The sequence below is a fragment of the Enhydra lutris genome, unplaced genomic scaffold, assembly GCF_002288905.1.
Source record: "Enhydra lutris kenyoni isolate GAN:26980312 unplaced genomic scaffold, ASM228890v2 scaffoldscaffold1, whole genome shotgun sequence".
Taxonomy (NCBI): domain Eukaryota; kingdom Metazoa; phylum Chordata; class Mammalia; order Carnivora; family Mustelidae; genus Enhydra; species Enhydra lutris.
In genome coordinates this window covers 63,250,171-63,267,819 of record NW_019154085.1, presented here as the reverse complement: position 1 = coordinate 63,267,819, position 17,649 = coordinate 63,250,171, and the positions used below count along the sequence as shown (strand labels likewise).

At 35.8% G+C, this 17,649-nt stretch overlaps 1 protein-coding gene across 3 annotated transcripts in view; it reads left to right on the top strand.

Moving 5' to 3' along the window:
• Nucleotides 1–17,649, top strand: part of LOC111154326 (sodium voltage-gated channel alpha subunit 9) — a 100,762-nt gene that overhangs the window by 79,188 nt on the left and 3,925 nt on the right. For 2 of the 3 annotated variants that reach the window (XM_022515067.1, XM_022514231.1), the window contains exons 20-25: nt 2,074–2,196; nt 6,513–6,794; nt 7,450–7,503; nt 8,422–8,559; nt 14,775–14,879; nt 17,030–17,300. In XM_022515067.1, coding sequence (XP_022370775.1) covers nt 2,074–2,196; nt 6,513–6,794; nt 7,450–7,503; nt 8,422–8,559; nt 14,775–14,879; nt 17,030–17,300 — 973 coding nt within the window. Of the gene's footprint in view, nt 1–2,073; nt 2,197–6,512; nt 6,795–7,449; nt 7,508–8,421; nt 8,560–14,774; nt 14,880–17,029; nt 17,301–17,649 lie in introns of all 3 variants that reach the window. The other variant, XM_022515775.1, reaches the window with a different exon arrangement.

Sequence of the window (17,649 nt, the reverse complement as noted above, 5' to 3'; positions counted from 1 at the left end):
TTCAGTTTGAACTGTTATTTAATATTTTGAGAAAAAGTAAGTAAATGTACATGCAAACACAAATGCATATTATATATTATATATCATATATATTCTATATGTAATATTTTTATAATGCAGCATGGAGAGCAAAGCTGGACACAACATTCTTGCTGGTAGAGATGTAAATTTAGTGATGCAGATTTGGAGGAGGACCTGAGATTTTATTTCCCAAGAATTGAACCAGTTATCTAGCGTTGTTCTGAAAGTATGATCCCTGAACCAACAAATTGGTGGGAACTTATTAGTAATGCATTTCTCAGGACGTACCCAAGATCTACTCAACTAGAATCTCAGGTGTTGGGACCCAGAACACTGTAGTTATATGCCTTCCAGATGATTCTGATGCATACTGAGGTTTCAGAACCACTGATCGGATTTGATATTCACAGGATGGACTTGTTGGATTTCCATAGGCTTCTTGAACTGAAATTTGTTTGCCTGAGCCTTAGTCATCAGTATTGGCATATACTGTGTATATACATATGTATGCATAGATAAATAGATGTGTATATATCTTCTCATTTATAGAGTAATCTCTAGTTTTCTCAATAATATGTATCTATTATATTCAATATCATGACACCTAACAGTGGTTTGGAAATTAGGTCTGCCATTTCTGTAGGGGTTATTCCCATTATAATAGACATTTCAAAACTTTTTTTTTTCCTGATTAAAAGGAATACTTGCTATTCTAATTAAAGAGCATATTTTCTTGAGTGTACTTAACTGGAAAATAATGGACCTGAACGACTTGGGTGAATTTCAGAATGATATGAGGGAGGATTAGTTCTGTTGGATATATAACATAAAGACTTAAAAATAAGTCATATAACATACAATGTTATATGAAGACATTTGGAAGCAACTGGATGAGAAAGAACAAAACAACACATCTTGATTCATAATCAGTTTCCTTATCTCTGATAGCAGGAACAGTGAACTTGTGAGCAACAAATTTTTCTACTCTGTTGATAGTTAAATATAAGGAGGTTGATTCTCAAGTATTCCTAGTCCTCCCTGGAAAATTTTGATCTTTTAGTCAGTACTTAATTCATAATGAAGAGCTATATACCAGCCATTGTTTTTAGACATTGCTTCCTGCCACACAGTGTAAAAACAAATGAATATTTTAAATGGAACCTACTCAGAGACTGAATGTGTTTACAGATCAAGATGTAAGGTCATTGAGGAGCTCATTACACTCTTACCAGAATGTGTATTGATTTTATTTCTGTCCATGTTCTTTCTTCAAAGATAGTTTATAAGAACACAAATTTCTGTTGGGTACTGGTTATGGTCATTGTGGCAGGTCTAACATGATGAAGTTCTGTATGCCTTGGTTTATTGTAAAGCCAATGAGATCACATACTCTTGTGCTCTCTTCAATACAATTGAGATTTCTCCCACTATTACTAGGTAAATCTTTGGTGCCAGTTCTGAGAAACTGCAAGGCAGAACAATCTTATGGGGAATTAGCTCCACCTCAAAATCATGAGTCTTCAAAATGCTTTTGAATAAGGTTTATACTAGGACTTAGATCTGATTGAGTCAGAGCCACACTCTTATGACTTAACTTCAGAATCACACACTTTGTTATGCCCTAGGTTTTATTATAATTGAAATTTTTATAGTTGCTCTAATTAAATGTACAGCATGGATGGGTAACATAAGTTGCTCAAATTAAATGAAGAGCATATCTGATTAAATATATCCAGCATAAGTTCAGAATTAATAAGCAAGTACATAATCATTGATGACAGAAATTGTGAAAAGCTTATATGATTTTTATTCAGATATAAGAAATAACCTACTTTCTTTCTATTTCTTTTTATTTTCATTAGCCTTCCTTTAAAGCTATTTCCTTAGAAAAGCATTCATTCATCTTATCTATTTTTAGGCAATGACTAGACAGCTCGATATATAAAATATTATTCTTGTTGATCTGCTCTTAGTGATCTTTGAAATTGACTTCTCCTCTTTGTGCTTTACTATTACATTGAAATAATTAATGAAAATTTTCTTTTTTTGTAGGTTTCTTTGGTTACTTTAGTTGCAAGCACTCTTGGCTACTCAGACCTTGGCCCCATCAAATCCCTTAGGACACTTAGAGCTTTAAGACCTCTAAGAGCTTTATCTAGATTTGAAGGAATGAGGGTAAGAAAATGCTAAACTTTCTAATATCCTTATTTTCTAAATTGAGTATAAAATATAAAAAAAAAGTATGTAGAAATTATGGACTGTTTATATTTATATGTACATATATCTACCTATAGATGGACTGCTTATATATGTGTGTGTGTGCATATGCATATACATAGTATTCAGTGCATATAGTTTAACAAAGAGTAAATCAAATACAGTAAAGCCTCCTTCACATAATATTGTTAGGCAATAATCCAAATAAGTGACTAATCCTTTTTTAAATGAAAATCTGCTCTGTGCTAGGAATCTGAAGGGGACACTCATTCTGATAACATCTCCCATATACGAGTTATCAAGGACTTGCCTGTATCTGATGCTCATATTTTATAGGGCACCTGAGTGGCTCTGTCAGTTAAGTGTCTGCCTTCAGCTCAGGTCATGATCCCAGGGTCCTAGGATTGAGTCCCCACAGCGAGCTCCCTGCTTAGCAGGGAGTCTGCTTCTTCCTCTGCCTGCTGTTCCCCCTGCTTGTACTCTCTGTCTCTGCCAAATAAATAAATAAAATCTTAAAAAAAATTTTTTTAAAGAGCTACCATAGGTAGGGATCATACCAACAAACAGGGACGTGAAGTGGCATCAGCCACCACCTTAAATTTCATCCTTAAAATAAATGTTTAACCGAAAATAGAATTACCCCCAAAATCACACTTGACAAAACTAAAGCTTGGAGAATTTACATAATTTGTACTAGGCTGCATGGTGCCTGAAAAGAGGTCATTTTGTAGAGACAAACAAGGTGAGACAAATAATGACTAGTAGCAACTTAGCTTTAAGAGCTGCATTAATCCAGCAACTTCATAAAATACATGGAGGACAGTAACCTTGTTCTCTCTGATTAGTCCATATCCTCCTTTATTGCTGCTCTCCTCGAGTTTCCTTTTTACCAGCTTCACACTTGCTTTCTCATGCTCCTGTTGTTCTCTGGGCTGGGAATGCTTCTCCCAGCCCTGTTGTAGCCCTGACTCATCATCAGAGCAGAGAGATACCTACCCGGCCAATAAGACTTAGTTTAAATTTGCTTTGTCTCTTCACCGTAGGGCTTAAGTGGGCAACCTCCCTCTATGTTCAGACATAAAAAATCCTTGTTACAATGTTTTTTACTTGTTTTTCTGACTTCCTCTTTGTGGGTAGTCCCTGAATAACTTACATGCAGATTAGTGTATCTCACTGCTTCTCTAAGTGCCATCCTCAGACCACCCATCAGCATCATCTGAGAACTTACTAGAAATCCAAATGCCCAGGTCCTGCCCCAGACACACTGACTCATAAACTCTGGGATGGGGCTTGGTAATCTGAAACCTTAGGTAATCTGAAACTATCGGGTATCTTTTAGTCTAGCAGATCTTCCGTGTTATCTCTGCTAAACTGTGACTGTCTACAGCTTAAGGCATCCAGTGTACAACGGCTATGAGAGATCATGATTATACAAAAAAAAAAATCATAAATTAACCCTTTTTGTCATATAAGAATTGAAAAATTATAATTTATGTTATTATGCAGAAAGGTGGTATTGGAATCCATTGGCATTAACTTCATTTTTTGAACACTGGTAGAATGTTACAATCTGTCTAGAACTTACAACCGATTTCTGGACTCAGTATCAGTATACTGCATTTTCGTGAATGAAGACTATACTTTCCCCTACAAAACTACTTCCCTCAGCAATTAAGTCAGCCCATTATTTTATCCTCTGTGCTCTTTGTTCTTTATCTATAATAGAGCTGACCTGGATGCAGGAAAATGGTTTAATGTATTTGGAGGACCAGCTGTGTCTCTTTAGTATTTATTAACTACGCAAAAAGATATGTTCCTTCACACTGCAGGATGATTCTGAAGAATAAGTAAAATCTGAGGCATTTTGTACTTAGTTTCCTTTGAGTCTTGAGGCCCTTAAGCTTATTGACTTTCTCAAATGACTTCTTATCCGACCAATATGGACCAATCCCCCTCAGAGACCCACCGTTGCTCACATTCTTTCAGCAAACATTTCAGACACCAATGTGTCAGTTATTATGCTTTAAGAAGAGTACTGGGTGAAGAGACCCAGTCCCCCAACATGGAATAGGGACAAAAAATCGTGGAGAGACAGTCGGGGGAACAGTAGTTATTCTAGGACATCAGCTCTGAAGTAGGAAGCACGCAGCACTACAGAAACGTGGAGTCTGGAATGGCTGCCTGGGGAAGTCTAGGTAGGCCTCACAAGGAGTTGACGTTGGAGCCATGACTGAAAGAGTGGGCCCAAATCCCAGGCGTGTAGACATTGCAGGCAGAGACGCTACCTGGGGGGAGAAGCACGGGATTGAGTGTGCAAGGCATATTTGAGCAATGACTAGAAGATCAGTGTGCCTCGGTGAGAAGCTCAGTGGGGAGGGCAGTAGGAAGTAGGATGAAAGCACAGGCTTGAACAAGAGTTGGCCACTTTGAACTTCATTCTCTACTCCTGTTCTTCCTAACCCTTTTAGTGTCATGTACGCTATCAGAATCTCATAAAAATATGAATCATCTCTTCATTAAAAAATAGACCTGTAATGTTTTTCATTATAATTTCATGCTCATGTGGAACCTCAACAGGACCACAGACCCCAGGGTAATAACTATTGTTCTAGGCCAGAAGTCAACAAACTAAAGCCCGCAGGCCTGTTGTCTGTTTTCTAAACGAAGTTTTACTACTTATCAGCCACATCCATTTGTTTATAATTTATATAAGAATAAGAAGTGAGGGATGGCTGGGTGGCTCAGTTGGTTGAGCCGCTGCCTTTGGCTCAGGTCATGATCCCAGTGTCCTGGGATCGAGTCCGGCATGGGGGGGTCCTTCCTCAGCAGGGAGCCTGCTTCTCTCTCCACCTCTGCCTGCCACTCTGCCTGCTTGTGTGTTCTGTCTCTCTCTCTCTCTCTCTGACAAATAAATAAATAATCTTAAAAAAGAGGGGGGGTATAAGAATTGAAGGGGCGCCTGGGTGGCTCAGTGGGTTAAGCCTCTGCCTTCGGCTCAGGTAATGATCTCAGGGTCCTGGGATCGGGCCCTGCATCAGGCTCTCTGCTCAGCGGGGAGCCTGCTTCCTCCTCTCTCTCTCTCTCTCTCTGCCTGCCTCTTTGCCTGCTTGTGATCTCTCTTTCTGTCAAATAAACAAATAAAATCTTAAAAAAAAAAAAAGAATCGAAAAGAATTGGATAATTGCAACAGAAACCATATAACCCTGCACGCCTAAAAAATATTTAAGAAACTATTTGCCAACTCCTGCTCTCGACAATCTCAGAAGTAGCCAGAGATGCTCAGTGTTTCACCATTTGGAAAAGAGAGGGAACACAATGCTCTTATTTAACAAATTAGACTTTAAAACATTTGGACTCAAATTCAGACTAGAGCTGAAGTATGAAAAAACAGGTAGGTTTTGAAAGGTGAAGGAATTAGGAAAATCTGGAGAGTGATAAATGCTGTGATAGTCTGCACACAAGAGAACTGGAGCGGCAAGAGGGACTGGTCGTTAGTAACAATGGAAATGCCAACAAGCAGAAATAAAGGAACTATTAAAGATAAGCTACTTCATTTATATTTTAACTGAGGCAAGCATTATCTATATTTAGCCAAGGACTTATATATAAAGTATATTTAGACTTAGAATAATAAATTTGAAAAGGTGGCTCTTATTTAGCTGATGAAGAAACAGAGGTCCCAAGGTCTTAATTGAATTCACATATCACACAATTAGCAGAACCAACTAAATAGAAAGGGTTCATATAATAAAAAACTCCTAACTTCAACTCCAGCCTATATATACCAATCATTTCTGTATATGGGAGAATTTTAACACTGATCATTCCAGGACCGTGAACCTTTAAGTGTACATTTAAACGTACATTTTATTTGTTATCATTCATACTTAGAAATTTCTTTTTTTTCCCCCTAGAGTATGCAGATTTTCGACTTCACCTTACATATATCAGGTTTTTGGTTTATTATTTTTATTTTTTCATTTATTTAAGCTGTGGTATAATTTTAGTTACTTTGTTTTGCATTGTGGCTACAGTTTCAATGTGTGTTTATCATGTATTTTAGTAAACTTGTTCACAGGGCTTCTGTCTCATTCTCTCATGCTTGGCATACTACTGAGCATAGACATTCAATTAATACATGTTGGTTGGTGATTTGGTGTCTTAAACATGTATGGGTGGCTTTTCTGATTTAATTCTGCATTGTGTTTCCTTAATGTTGACCATTTAACATCTTTCCTACTCCTAATCATCCTTTTCTTTCTTTTGACTACTAGGTGGTCGTGAATGCCCTCATAGGTGCAATTCCTTCCATCATGAATGTACTACTAGTATGTCTTATATTCTGGCTAATATTTAGCATCATGGGAGTAAATTTGTTTGCTGGGAAGTTCTATGAGTGTGTTAATACCACAGATGGGTCACGCTTTCCAACAAACCTCGTTCAGAATCGTTCCGACTGTTACACGCTGATGAATATTAGTCAAAATGTACGATGGAAGAACTTGAAGGTGAACTTTGATAATGTTGGACTTGGTTACCTCTCTCTACTTCAAGTTGTAAGTGAGCCCTGTCACAAATGCTTGATGTTTTAGTAGACACTAGGTGAGGGATAGAAGTCATTCTTTAAGTAATCTACACCTAGAAATTAAAGATAAGGTACTTTGAGACTTTAAAAGGAAGACTTGGTCTTTCTTAGAACATATGCCCATAAAACATGAGTTAAGAAGCAAAGATTCTGTTGCATTTGAGAGTCATTAATTCATAAATGAGTTTCAGTGCCATGTGGCTCCTCACCATTTGTGCCATATGAATGTTCCTCCAAAAATAAATAGTTTTTGGACTGCCAGTTTTATACTACATGGGAATGAGAATAACATCCTACTATCACAGAGGATCCTTTAGAAATGGACAAAAAAAAAAATGTTTCCTACCTTGTTCATAAAATTCCCCTCCTCTGGAAAAAATAAAAGTTCATGTGCAAACTTTGCAGGCATTGTAACAACCTGGAAATAATTAACTAGGACTGAGTTTTAGAATGTGACTTAGGACTATTTCCTTTTGGTTCTTGACAGAGCACGTTATATTAAATTGATATTTTGAAATATAGTAAAGCCCAGTGATCTGGTGTCACTAAATGTAACAATAAGTGGATTAAACTCATGTATGGCTATTGTAGAGTGTGAACCTCACATTCAGATTTTATTGTTATAGGCAACATTTAAGGGATGGATGGATATTATGTATGCAGCTGTTGATAATGTTAATGTAAGTATTGGTCAATATTACACTAAACTTACAATTTTTAAAGCGCCTTAGTTTAGTTAGACCATTTTCAAATAGTAGTTCCAAGGATCCATTGGTATGTACACACAAAATGAAGAACTTACACCTAAAAAAAGACTAGCAGTTATGCGTGCAGCGTTTGGTGACAAAGCTTGCTCAAAATCTGGTGCTCTCGTATCGTACAAGCTCTGCAACTGACTTTGAACAAATCGCTTTTCCTCTCTCAGCCTGTTTATGGACTGAAAAAACAAAAAAAACTCAATGTCCACTTCATGGCATTGTTCTGAGGTTCCAAAAAAAAAAAAAATTGTAAGTAGAGGACCTTATACAGCCTGGGAATAATAAGTCCTCAATAAATATGTTTATCAAAATAAAAATTCAATAACAGATGTTATTCATGGGTTTTAAAATTTTTATTCACAGTTTTATTGTTTTTATATTTAAAATGCTGTGGATGAGTTTATGTGAAATGAGCTCCATGCTAAGAAAGTTAAATCTGTTGAAGACATTTCTATCATCAAATGAAAAAAAAAAATCAGCAAAATTTCTATAAATATGGTTATTACCTCTTTTATAGCTTTTTTTCTGGAGATAGAAAACATACATTAGGTCACTTAGTTACTATGTCCTACCAATCTGAGAACAAGTACTATGTATGATTAAGCCCTTTGTAGTCATTTGAAGATTATATTCGTGTACATAGTAAGCATGTAATAAATATTTACTTAATGTTGAATAAATTTTTAAGAAAGTTCGTGCTGATCCTTAAAATGCTATGGCTTCTGAAAAGCTATGTTCACCTAGGATAGAACTATTTGGATTAACTCATCAAACCATGTGAAAAAGAAAACGATTAATGTTATTGTGTATGTGTACTGCTAACTTTTGTTAATTTTATAGGTAGACGAGCAGCCCATATATGAATACAACCTCTACATGTATATTTATTTTGTCATCTTTATCATCTTTGGGTCATTCTTCACTTTGAACTTATTCATTGGTGTCATAATAGATAATTTCAACCAACAGAAAAAAAAGATAAGTATTTTAAGGTTTTTATAATGCACTGAAAATATGAATGATTATTTTCTTAAAAACATAATATGAAATTTAATTTGATATCTATTAGTAATTAGCTTCATTAGAACTTCATTTAATTTTCCAATAATTGGCCAGAATACAGTACAAATAGGTTCAATCTCATTCATATCTGCATAGAAAGTAATTATCTCCTAAGTTATGACTATTTTTATGCAATATGGCAAGTATTCAGTTTTTTTTTCAGTGTTCCCTATAAAGGACTAATAATGAATAATTAAAAATTAGTGCACTAATTATTGATTTATTCAAAACACATTTCATTCATTCTCTGAGCCACTGTTCCATGGGTTATTTAGTGGGGTGGCCCTTGAACAACACAGGATATGGTTCCTGAGCTCAGGGAGTTTATATTACAGCAGAAGAAATGATACGTGTAATGGAAATTAGGATTTGTGAAGTGTTGCAAGTGGGATACTCTCCTGAGATTTCTGTTTCGTTACCCTTCACATCAGCTGTATTAATTTCGTAGGGCTCCTGTAACCAACTACCACAAACTGGTGGCTTCCAACAACAGAAATTTATTCTCTCTCAGTTATGGAGGCTACAAGTCCCAAATGAAAGTGTTGGCAGGGCCATGCTCTCTTCAGAGGCTCTAGGGGAGGATCCTTCCTTGGATCTTGCAGCTTCCTGTCGCTCAAGTGTTACTTGGCTTGCAGAGTATATCTTCAGTCTTTGCCTCCATGGGCACTTGGTGTGCTCCCTCTCTATGTCTCTTTCCTTTTCTTATAAAAACACTGGTCATATTGGATTAAGGGGACGCCCTACTGTAGTATGACCTCACCTTTATTTTATTACATCTACAATGACTGTATTTCCAAATAAGGTAATTCTGAGGTACCAGCAGTTGAGACTTAAAATATTTAATTTGATATCCAACACAATTCAACCTAAAACATCCACCATAAAATGTATTATTATTATTATAGACTTTGTCTTATAAATGTGGGCAGCCACAGAGAGGTTAAGTGATTTAGTGAAGATCATGCATCTAGTAAGTAAATGGTAGTTTTGACAGAGTCAGCAGTTGATTCCATATTCCGCATATATTTTTTAGGTCCTCTACTATGCTATGTGCCCCAACACTACGATATGAAATAATGATAAGTAATAAGAGAAGTAATAAGAGTAATAAGTAATAAGAGAAGTTAACAAAGCAGTGACAACAAGAAAAATAAGTGTGTGGTCAGAGGAAAAAATAGATACAAATAGAAAATACAGCTATAGGAAGTTGTATGACTTATATGACAATTGTAAGCCTTGGAAGACAAATAAGAAGGTCTGTAGCAACTGAGAGGCAGAAGGGTGAATAATCCACAGGAAGGGTAGAGGAATGTGTGAGCACGTGCATAGGGCTGACAAAAGAGACAATCCAGGATGAATAGCCTTTCATCAGTTTGAGTGGAGTTTTGAGATGGAGTTTGTTTTTTTAAAACTTTTTCTTTAAATTCCAATTAGTTAAATACAGTGTAATATTAGCATGATCCAACACTTCTATCCAACACCCACTGCTCATCACAAGTACCCTCCTTAATCCCCGTGCCCTGTTTGACCAGTCTCCCCATGCTTCTCCCCTCTAGTAACAATGGCGTTTTGAGAAAAGTAGAAAAAGATGAGATCTTGCTTGAGAGCAGATCTGAAAAGCCATATTAGATCTTTTTCAGGAGGAGCTGGTGTGTCATTGAGGTATTTTGAGTAAGGGAACACATATAATCAGGACATTGGCGTTTGTTAAGATTTGATGATGCGTCTGATTCTATGTAAAGTACTCCACACACGTAATCCTAGTCAGGTTTTACAACAAATCTAAAAGCCATTGTATCCTCCCCTCCGGCCCCCCGCCCAACTATCAGAGATGTTGTGTTACTTGCATGTCATCTGACAGCGAGGAAGTAGCTTTATCACAGATCCAACTGGAGTCTTGTCTTCCAGGGACCCTGAAAACTAGGTTATGATTTTAAAAATGGTGTTTTATGCAACTAATGAATCACTTAACACTACATCAAAAACTAATGATGTACTATATGCTGGCTAATTGAACATAATAATAAAAAAATAAATTATAAAAAATAAAAGTAAATAGAAAGAAAAAATTAATCCAGTAATAATGTATAGAATGATTGGAGAGAGACCAAAGACTAGGTCAGACTCTGCATTACCCACTACCTCAACCACGCTTGTGTCTTCAAATTAGTCATCAGCAACGGAGAATATGGCATATATTCAATGAAGAGATTTTAGGGGGTAGTAGCTACAGTACGGTCTGTAATTTGTAAGAGATAAAGCATCTAAGAAGTCTCAGTTTTCCTGTCAAAGTTGACTGATGTACTGTGGCTATAGAGATATCTTTCAAAGATAAGGGGTAGAATTCAAAGAGTGATTTTAGATATTGACTTAGCATCTCAGAAAAGATGGAGGTACATGCAGTGAAATGTCTGAAATGTCACCATTGTACATGATTGATATTCACAATTTGAAGAAAAATTTAGTAAATGTTAAATGTTATTTATGCTTACATTTTCAAATACAGGGTTTTTTTTCAAAGATATTTTAAAATTCTATCTTCCATTCTTACATCTAATATCTTAGAGTTGCACTTAGGTAACATTATCATACATTCATGCCTTTCAAAAAAGAATCTTTAAAAATTCATAGTTAATCTTGAAAATAATTTTACAAAGTATACTCTAATTTTCAATTTAATTATTTTTTCAATTTTAGTCATTACAGATGTGTAATATGATATATAAGCATGTAAATATGATGCCTCAGTATTCTCTGCATAGGATAAGTTAGACATGTATCTAGATAAAGCCATGTGACCATGAACAGTACAGCCACAACTTTAATTGCTTTAATCTCCTTGCTTTAAATATTATTCTTGCAACAAGAATTGCCACTGGAGGAAGATAGGGTGGGTTGACACACTATTACCATTACTCTCAGGCAAAAGTTACTAATTTAGAAGCACTGACAACTACCACTATCCCATCCCCTACCTTCCTTCCAGTATTTCATTTTCAATTTAAGCATACCTTTTATTTTCTGACCTTTTCTGAATGGCTTCTGGTTTCTTTCCACCCTACTAAGAGACAGGACCAAGACTTAATCAAACTACTGCACAGGGGTCTTTCTGCCAGATACTTTGTATATTATATATGATTTCATCTAATCCATATCACAGGCTTACAAAAGTGGCATCTTTATGCAAAAGTGCATACACTGGTCTAGCAGTGAGAAATAGCTTGTTTAAAATCATGTGACAGGTCCACTGAAGGTCATAAGCCAAAGGTCTGTTTGGCTTCAACGCCCATGTTCTTTTCCTAGTGTATTTTTGCTGCTTAAGGCTTTTCGACTTCGGGACTTTGGTCTCAGCTCATGACTTTACCAACTACCCATGCCTCTTCTAATAACCAACCCCACTTTACTAGTTTTTCCAAATAACCATCACTTTTACAAGTAATGTCTTCATTTAATAAGTTCATGTCATTTAGGGTTTAATTCATCAGAGAACATAGTTCAGAAAATTAGAACACAAACTACTAATAGACTCAAGTTATAAAAGGGATAAGTATGTGATAAGTATGTAGTATATTTACACAAAGACCTAGTACAGACCTGGGTGCATTTGGGTAAATTCTAAGTAAAGCACCCCCTTTCAGTAACTATAACCTTGTTAAGAAGATTAATAACAATGGCAGTAACAGCAACTAACAGTTATTGAGGGCTTGTGTATCTGGCATTCTGCTGAGTGTTTTGAATGTGTTATCTCAGTTGATCCTCCCAACAAACCATCAAGGTATAGCTACTCTTGTAATGATAACATGACTTATCCTCAAAGACATTAAGAAACTTGCCCAAGGACAACAGAGACAGGATTTGAAGAAAGATGATCTGACACCAGAACTAAATTCTTAACACAGCCTTGACGTAGTGTGTAATATTGAAAAAGACCAGCATGATTTATAGAGCATCTTTCATCTAGCTTTTAAAGGGATGCATTTTGTATGAGAGCTCTCAATCTACAGTAAAACTAATCCAAACAACACAAGCCTCTCTTGGAGCATCCTGTAATCTCCTCCTAGTTTCATCCCACCTTTTATTATTTTGGCAACTAAGGTTCATTAAGAGAAGTTAAAATTTGCTGCTTTGATTTTTACCTCGATTTCATAGTTCTCTTCCCAGTGTTTTCCTGGCTTCTTCTGGTAAGTTCTGACATGCTGGAGTACTCAGCCTTCACCCATGAGTAGCTCTCTTAACACTGGCCTGAAGGCTCTCCCTGATGCTTAGCATCAGTATGTAAGATAAATACCAAAGACTGTATATCAACTAGAATAAAAGTAAATTAAAACACATTAAGAAAGAAAGGGAAGTCTGGTTACCATTTACCATTTTATAAATTTTTTATAAAAAATGCAATATAATAGAAAACTGAATATTGCCTAATCCAGGAAAACTAAAGGGAAACCATAACCAGATCATTTTAACTCCAGGACCCTACAAACTAAGTAAGGATTTGAGAACTATGAATTCCCCAAAATAAATTCCTAATTACATGGATTATACTAATTTATTCCCTAACTAAAAAGTTGATATTACACATCAATGTAGAAAATATGTGGATATGTAAAAATTGGATAATTTTAAGAAAATTTGCTTACCCTAAAAGAGCAGGTAAAGTTTCTAGGCATCCTTTGTGAGATTTAGACTCTTACAGTGTTGAAAAGATCAAAAAATTTCATGTAGATGTTAATTATTTTTACTGTTGAGACTTAGGGTTGTCTATTTAATTAAGAAGTCCTTCCGGTCAAGGATCCTAGATCTTTGGTAATTTCCTCAACACCTAGAATGCTATTGTGTATACTGTTGACACCCATAAGGTTTATGTTGAAATTCCTTTACTGGAATGAAAAAATTAACGAACCAGTTTCTTGAAACACACAGATATATGTAGGACATGTTCCTTGTAGTCTCCCCCAACCCTTATCTACAGGGGATGTTCCAACACCCCCAGTGGATGCCTTAAATTACAGATAGTACCAAACCTTAAACAAACAAACAAGCAAACATGTTTCTGCTCCTACATACATACCTGTGGTAAAGTTTAATTTATAAATTAGGCACAGTCAGGGGTGCCTGGGTGGCTCAGTGGGTTAAAGCCTCTGCCTTTGGCTCAGGTCATGATCCCAGGGTCCTGGGATTGAGCCCCGCATCGGGCTCTCTGCTCAGCAGGGGAGCCTGCTTCCCCCTCTCTCTACCTGCCTCTCTGCCTACTTGTGATCTCTGTCTGTCAAATAAATAAATAAAATCTTTTAAAAAATAAATAAATAAATTAGGCACAGTCAAAGATTAACAAAAATAACTAATAATAAAATAGAACATTTACTATAATACAAGTTATGTGAATATGGCCTCCCTCAAAATATCTTATTGTGCTGTACCTACCCTTCCTGTGATGATGTGAGATGATAAAATGCCTACCTGATGAGATGACATGAGGTGAATAACAACAGCCTTGTGATGTAGCTTGGGCTACTATTGACCTTCTGACGGTATGCAGGAAGGAGGGTCACCTGCTTCCAGACCACAGTTGACTGTGGTTAACAGAAACCATGGGAAGGGATACCATGGATAAGAGGGCACTCCTCTTTATTCTTTTTCTGTGCTAAAGGAATATGGCATTTGTAAATGAATACAAATAAATATAAAACTACTTTTGCTATTGTTTTGGCCCCTACTATTCATTAGAGTCCCAAATGTTAGCCAAATCATCCAAAAAGGTATTCAGTTTCTTATTTCTTATAACCCTTCCTAATATATTGGTTATCTAGCAATAAAATGCCTGATGAGACTAGTAACAGATAAAATGAAATATCAGCACATAGTTTAAAATAATTCAGATTATCTCACCAAAAGAAAATTGAGGCAATAATTATTATAGGGCAATATATGTATCTTACATGTACACATCACGTTATTTATGGAGAGTCACGGGCCTATATATAAATAATTATTTAAGACATATTTATAGCTATGTGGCATGTAATAAAATGCATTTTATTTCTATCCACATATTTTTAACCTGTCTTAATGATCTGAGAAAGGATCTAGATAATGATTACGGTTTTAACTAGGTTTATTTTTTATTTCTTTACCTTGGGGGTCAAGACATCTTCATGACAGAAGAACAGAAGAAATATTATAATGCAATGAAAAAGCTGGGCTCTAAGAAACCACAGAAGCCAATACCTCGGCCAGGGGTAAGCAAAACAAAATAAAACGAGTTGTCCTTAAATAACACAGGGAGTAGGGGCAGCAACCCTCTACAGAGTTGAAAATCTGTGTCTTAACTCTTGATTTCCCCAAATCTTAACTACTAATAGCCTACTGTTCACCAGAAATCTTACTGATAAACTGAACAGTTGATGAACACATAGTTTATATATTATATACTTATGTATGTACATACATATATTCTTACATAAGGTAAGCTAGAGAAAAGAAAATGTTAAGAGAATCATAAAGAAGAGGAAATACATTTCTAGTACTATGCAGTATTTATCTAAAAAAATCATGTTTTAGTGGACCCATGCAGTTCAAACCTGTGTTGTTCAAGGATCAACTGTATATGTATACATATATATCTTTGGCATATAAATTTTCAAATTATTTTTAATTCATCTTTAATGTATAATTTGTTCTTAAACATGAATGTGAATATTTGAACAAAAGCCCTTATAAAACTAAATATATGTATCTTGAACATTACCATAGATCTTATTCTTATTTTTAATTTTTCTGTGAAAATGAAAAGTAATTATATATGGTTTTACTTCTCTATTAGCTACACAGCTTAATATGAGTACAATGGCCTGTAGAAGATACAAATAAAATTTACTTTTGATTGAAATGTATTTATCTAAATGACAATTTGGGAGCACCTGGGTAGCTCACTGGGTTAAGCCTCTGCCCTCAGCTTGGGTCATGTTCTCAGGATCCTGGGATCGAGCCCCACATTGAGCTCTCTGCTTGGCGGGAAGCCTACTTCCCCTCTCTCTCTGCCTGCCTCTATGCCTACTTGTGATCTCTCTCTCTGTCAAATAAATAAATAAAATCTTTTAAAAATTTTTTAAAAACTGAGGATTTTATGATGTAATGATTGCCACCTAGCAGTAGGGTAAACTAACTTGCAGATTTTTGATTGTGACAAACAGCAAGAGAAGCAGTTGGACTGATCATGAATCTAAACTTTTTTTCTACTGTGTGGTTAAAGACCAGAACAGGCTCAGATGGAAATATTGAGTCTTGGCAGTAAAATGATAGTTTGTATTCCTCTAACATCCCGAGGGGTAAGTTTAAACACATTATATGCGTTTCAATTTATATTCAACATGACATACCTTACCTGAGAGTCATGGCTGAAGACTAAGCCAGTTAATGCCCAGCTGGCTATATAAGGATCACCTGGCATTTTTTTTTTTAAAGATTTTATTCATTTATTTGAGAGAGAGACAGTGAGAGAGAGCATGAGAGGTGAGAAGGTCAGAGGGAGAAGCAGACTCCCCACAGAGCTGGGAGCCCGATGCGGGACTCGATCCTGGGACTCCAGAATCATGACCCGAGACAAAGGCAGTTGCTCAACCAACTGAGCCACCCAGGCGCCCCTCACCTGGCATTTTTTAAATGGACACATTGCCGGGTCTCAACCAGATCTACTGCATTATAATCTATGGATTTGAAGCCCTGGTATTTAATTTTTTGCTTGCCCTACTTGATCTTGGTAAAATACCTTAAAACTTTCCTATGCAATTGTTAAAAGGATTTTGAAAAAGCTTGTGTTTCCTGGAAAGCATAATATTAGCAGTGAGATTAAAAGGAGGAGTGATCTACAAGTGTGGATATGTGTGGAAATATGCACTCTGTACATGAAAGAGATAGGAAATTTTAAGTCTCATACCATGACAGTCATAATAGTGCAAGATCATATAACACATTAGCTAAAATAATATGACAAAGTAGAAATTTAGAGACCTGTTCTTTTATTGAAAACTCCAGGTGGAGGAGTTGAGGTTTTCTTAGTAAAAAATTACCTGTGACCGTGACAATTCATGTATAATATACTAGGGTGGGTGCGTTTAAAAGCAAATGTTAGTACACACGACCAACTGAAATCTGGCGGGTCTGATATGTACCAGAAGTCAACAACAACAACAAAAAGTTTTCATGTGCTTTGAGTTAGATTTAACTCACTAATAATATTTCTTCTAAAAATCAAGAATCTATGACCAAGTATAATTTATGCAACTTTTGAAGACATACCTTTCTAAAATACTTTTTAGTAATGTAATGATTAATGTATAATCATTGCAAAACCTACTCTACATTACATATTATTCTTGTTTCTTTACAGAACAAATTCCAAGGATGTATATTTGACCTAGTAACAAACCAAGCTTTTGATATCACCATCATGGTTCTTATCTGCCTCAACATGGTGACCATGATGGTAGAAAAAGAGGGACAAAGTGATTACATGACTGATGTTTTATATTGGATAAATGTGGTTTTTATTATCCTTTTCACTGGAGAATGTGTGCTGAAACTGATCTCCCTCAGACACTACTACTTCACTATAGGATGGAACATTTTTGACTTTGTGGTTGTGATTCTCTCCATTGTAGGTAAGAGCATTTTGAATTAAACTAAACTTCACATTTGCTCAGAGAAGCTTATGAATTCTTGAATATAAATTTACTTTTGAGTACATACGTAAAATGAAAGAATGAAGGAGCCTTAAAGACAAAACTAAATAAAACAAAGACCTCTGTGTCAGGATTACTGGGTTCATACTCCAGGTCTCAAAGCCAAAACTATTCTGTTTGTTAGAAGCGTGTAATACTCCTTGATAGTTGATTTCCAAGATTACCCTCACAGAAGCAGCAATTGTGTCTATATAGGTAAGTAGTAGAAATACCTATATGTATGTAGGAAGACCAATGGAGAATCTGAAATCACCTCAAGTTTTAGCAC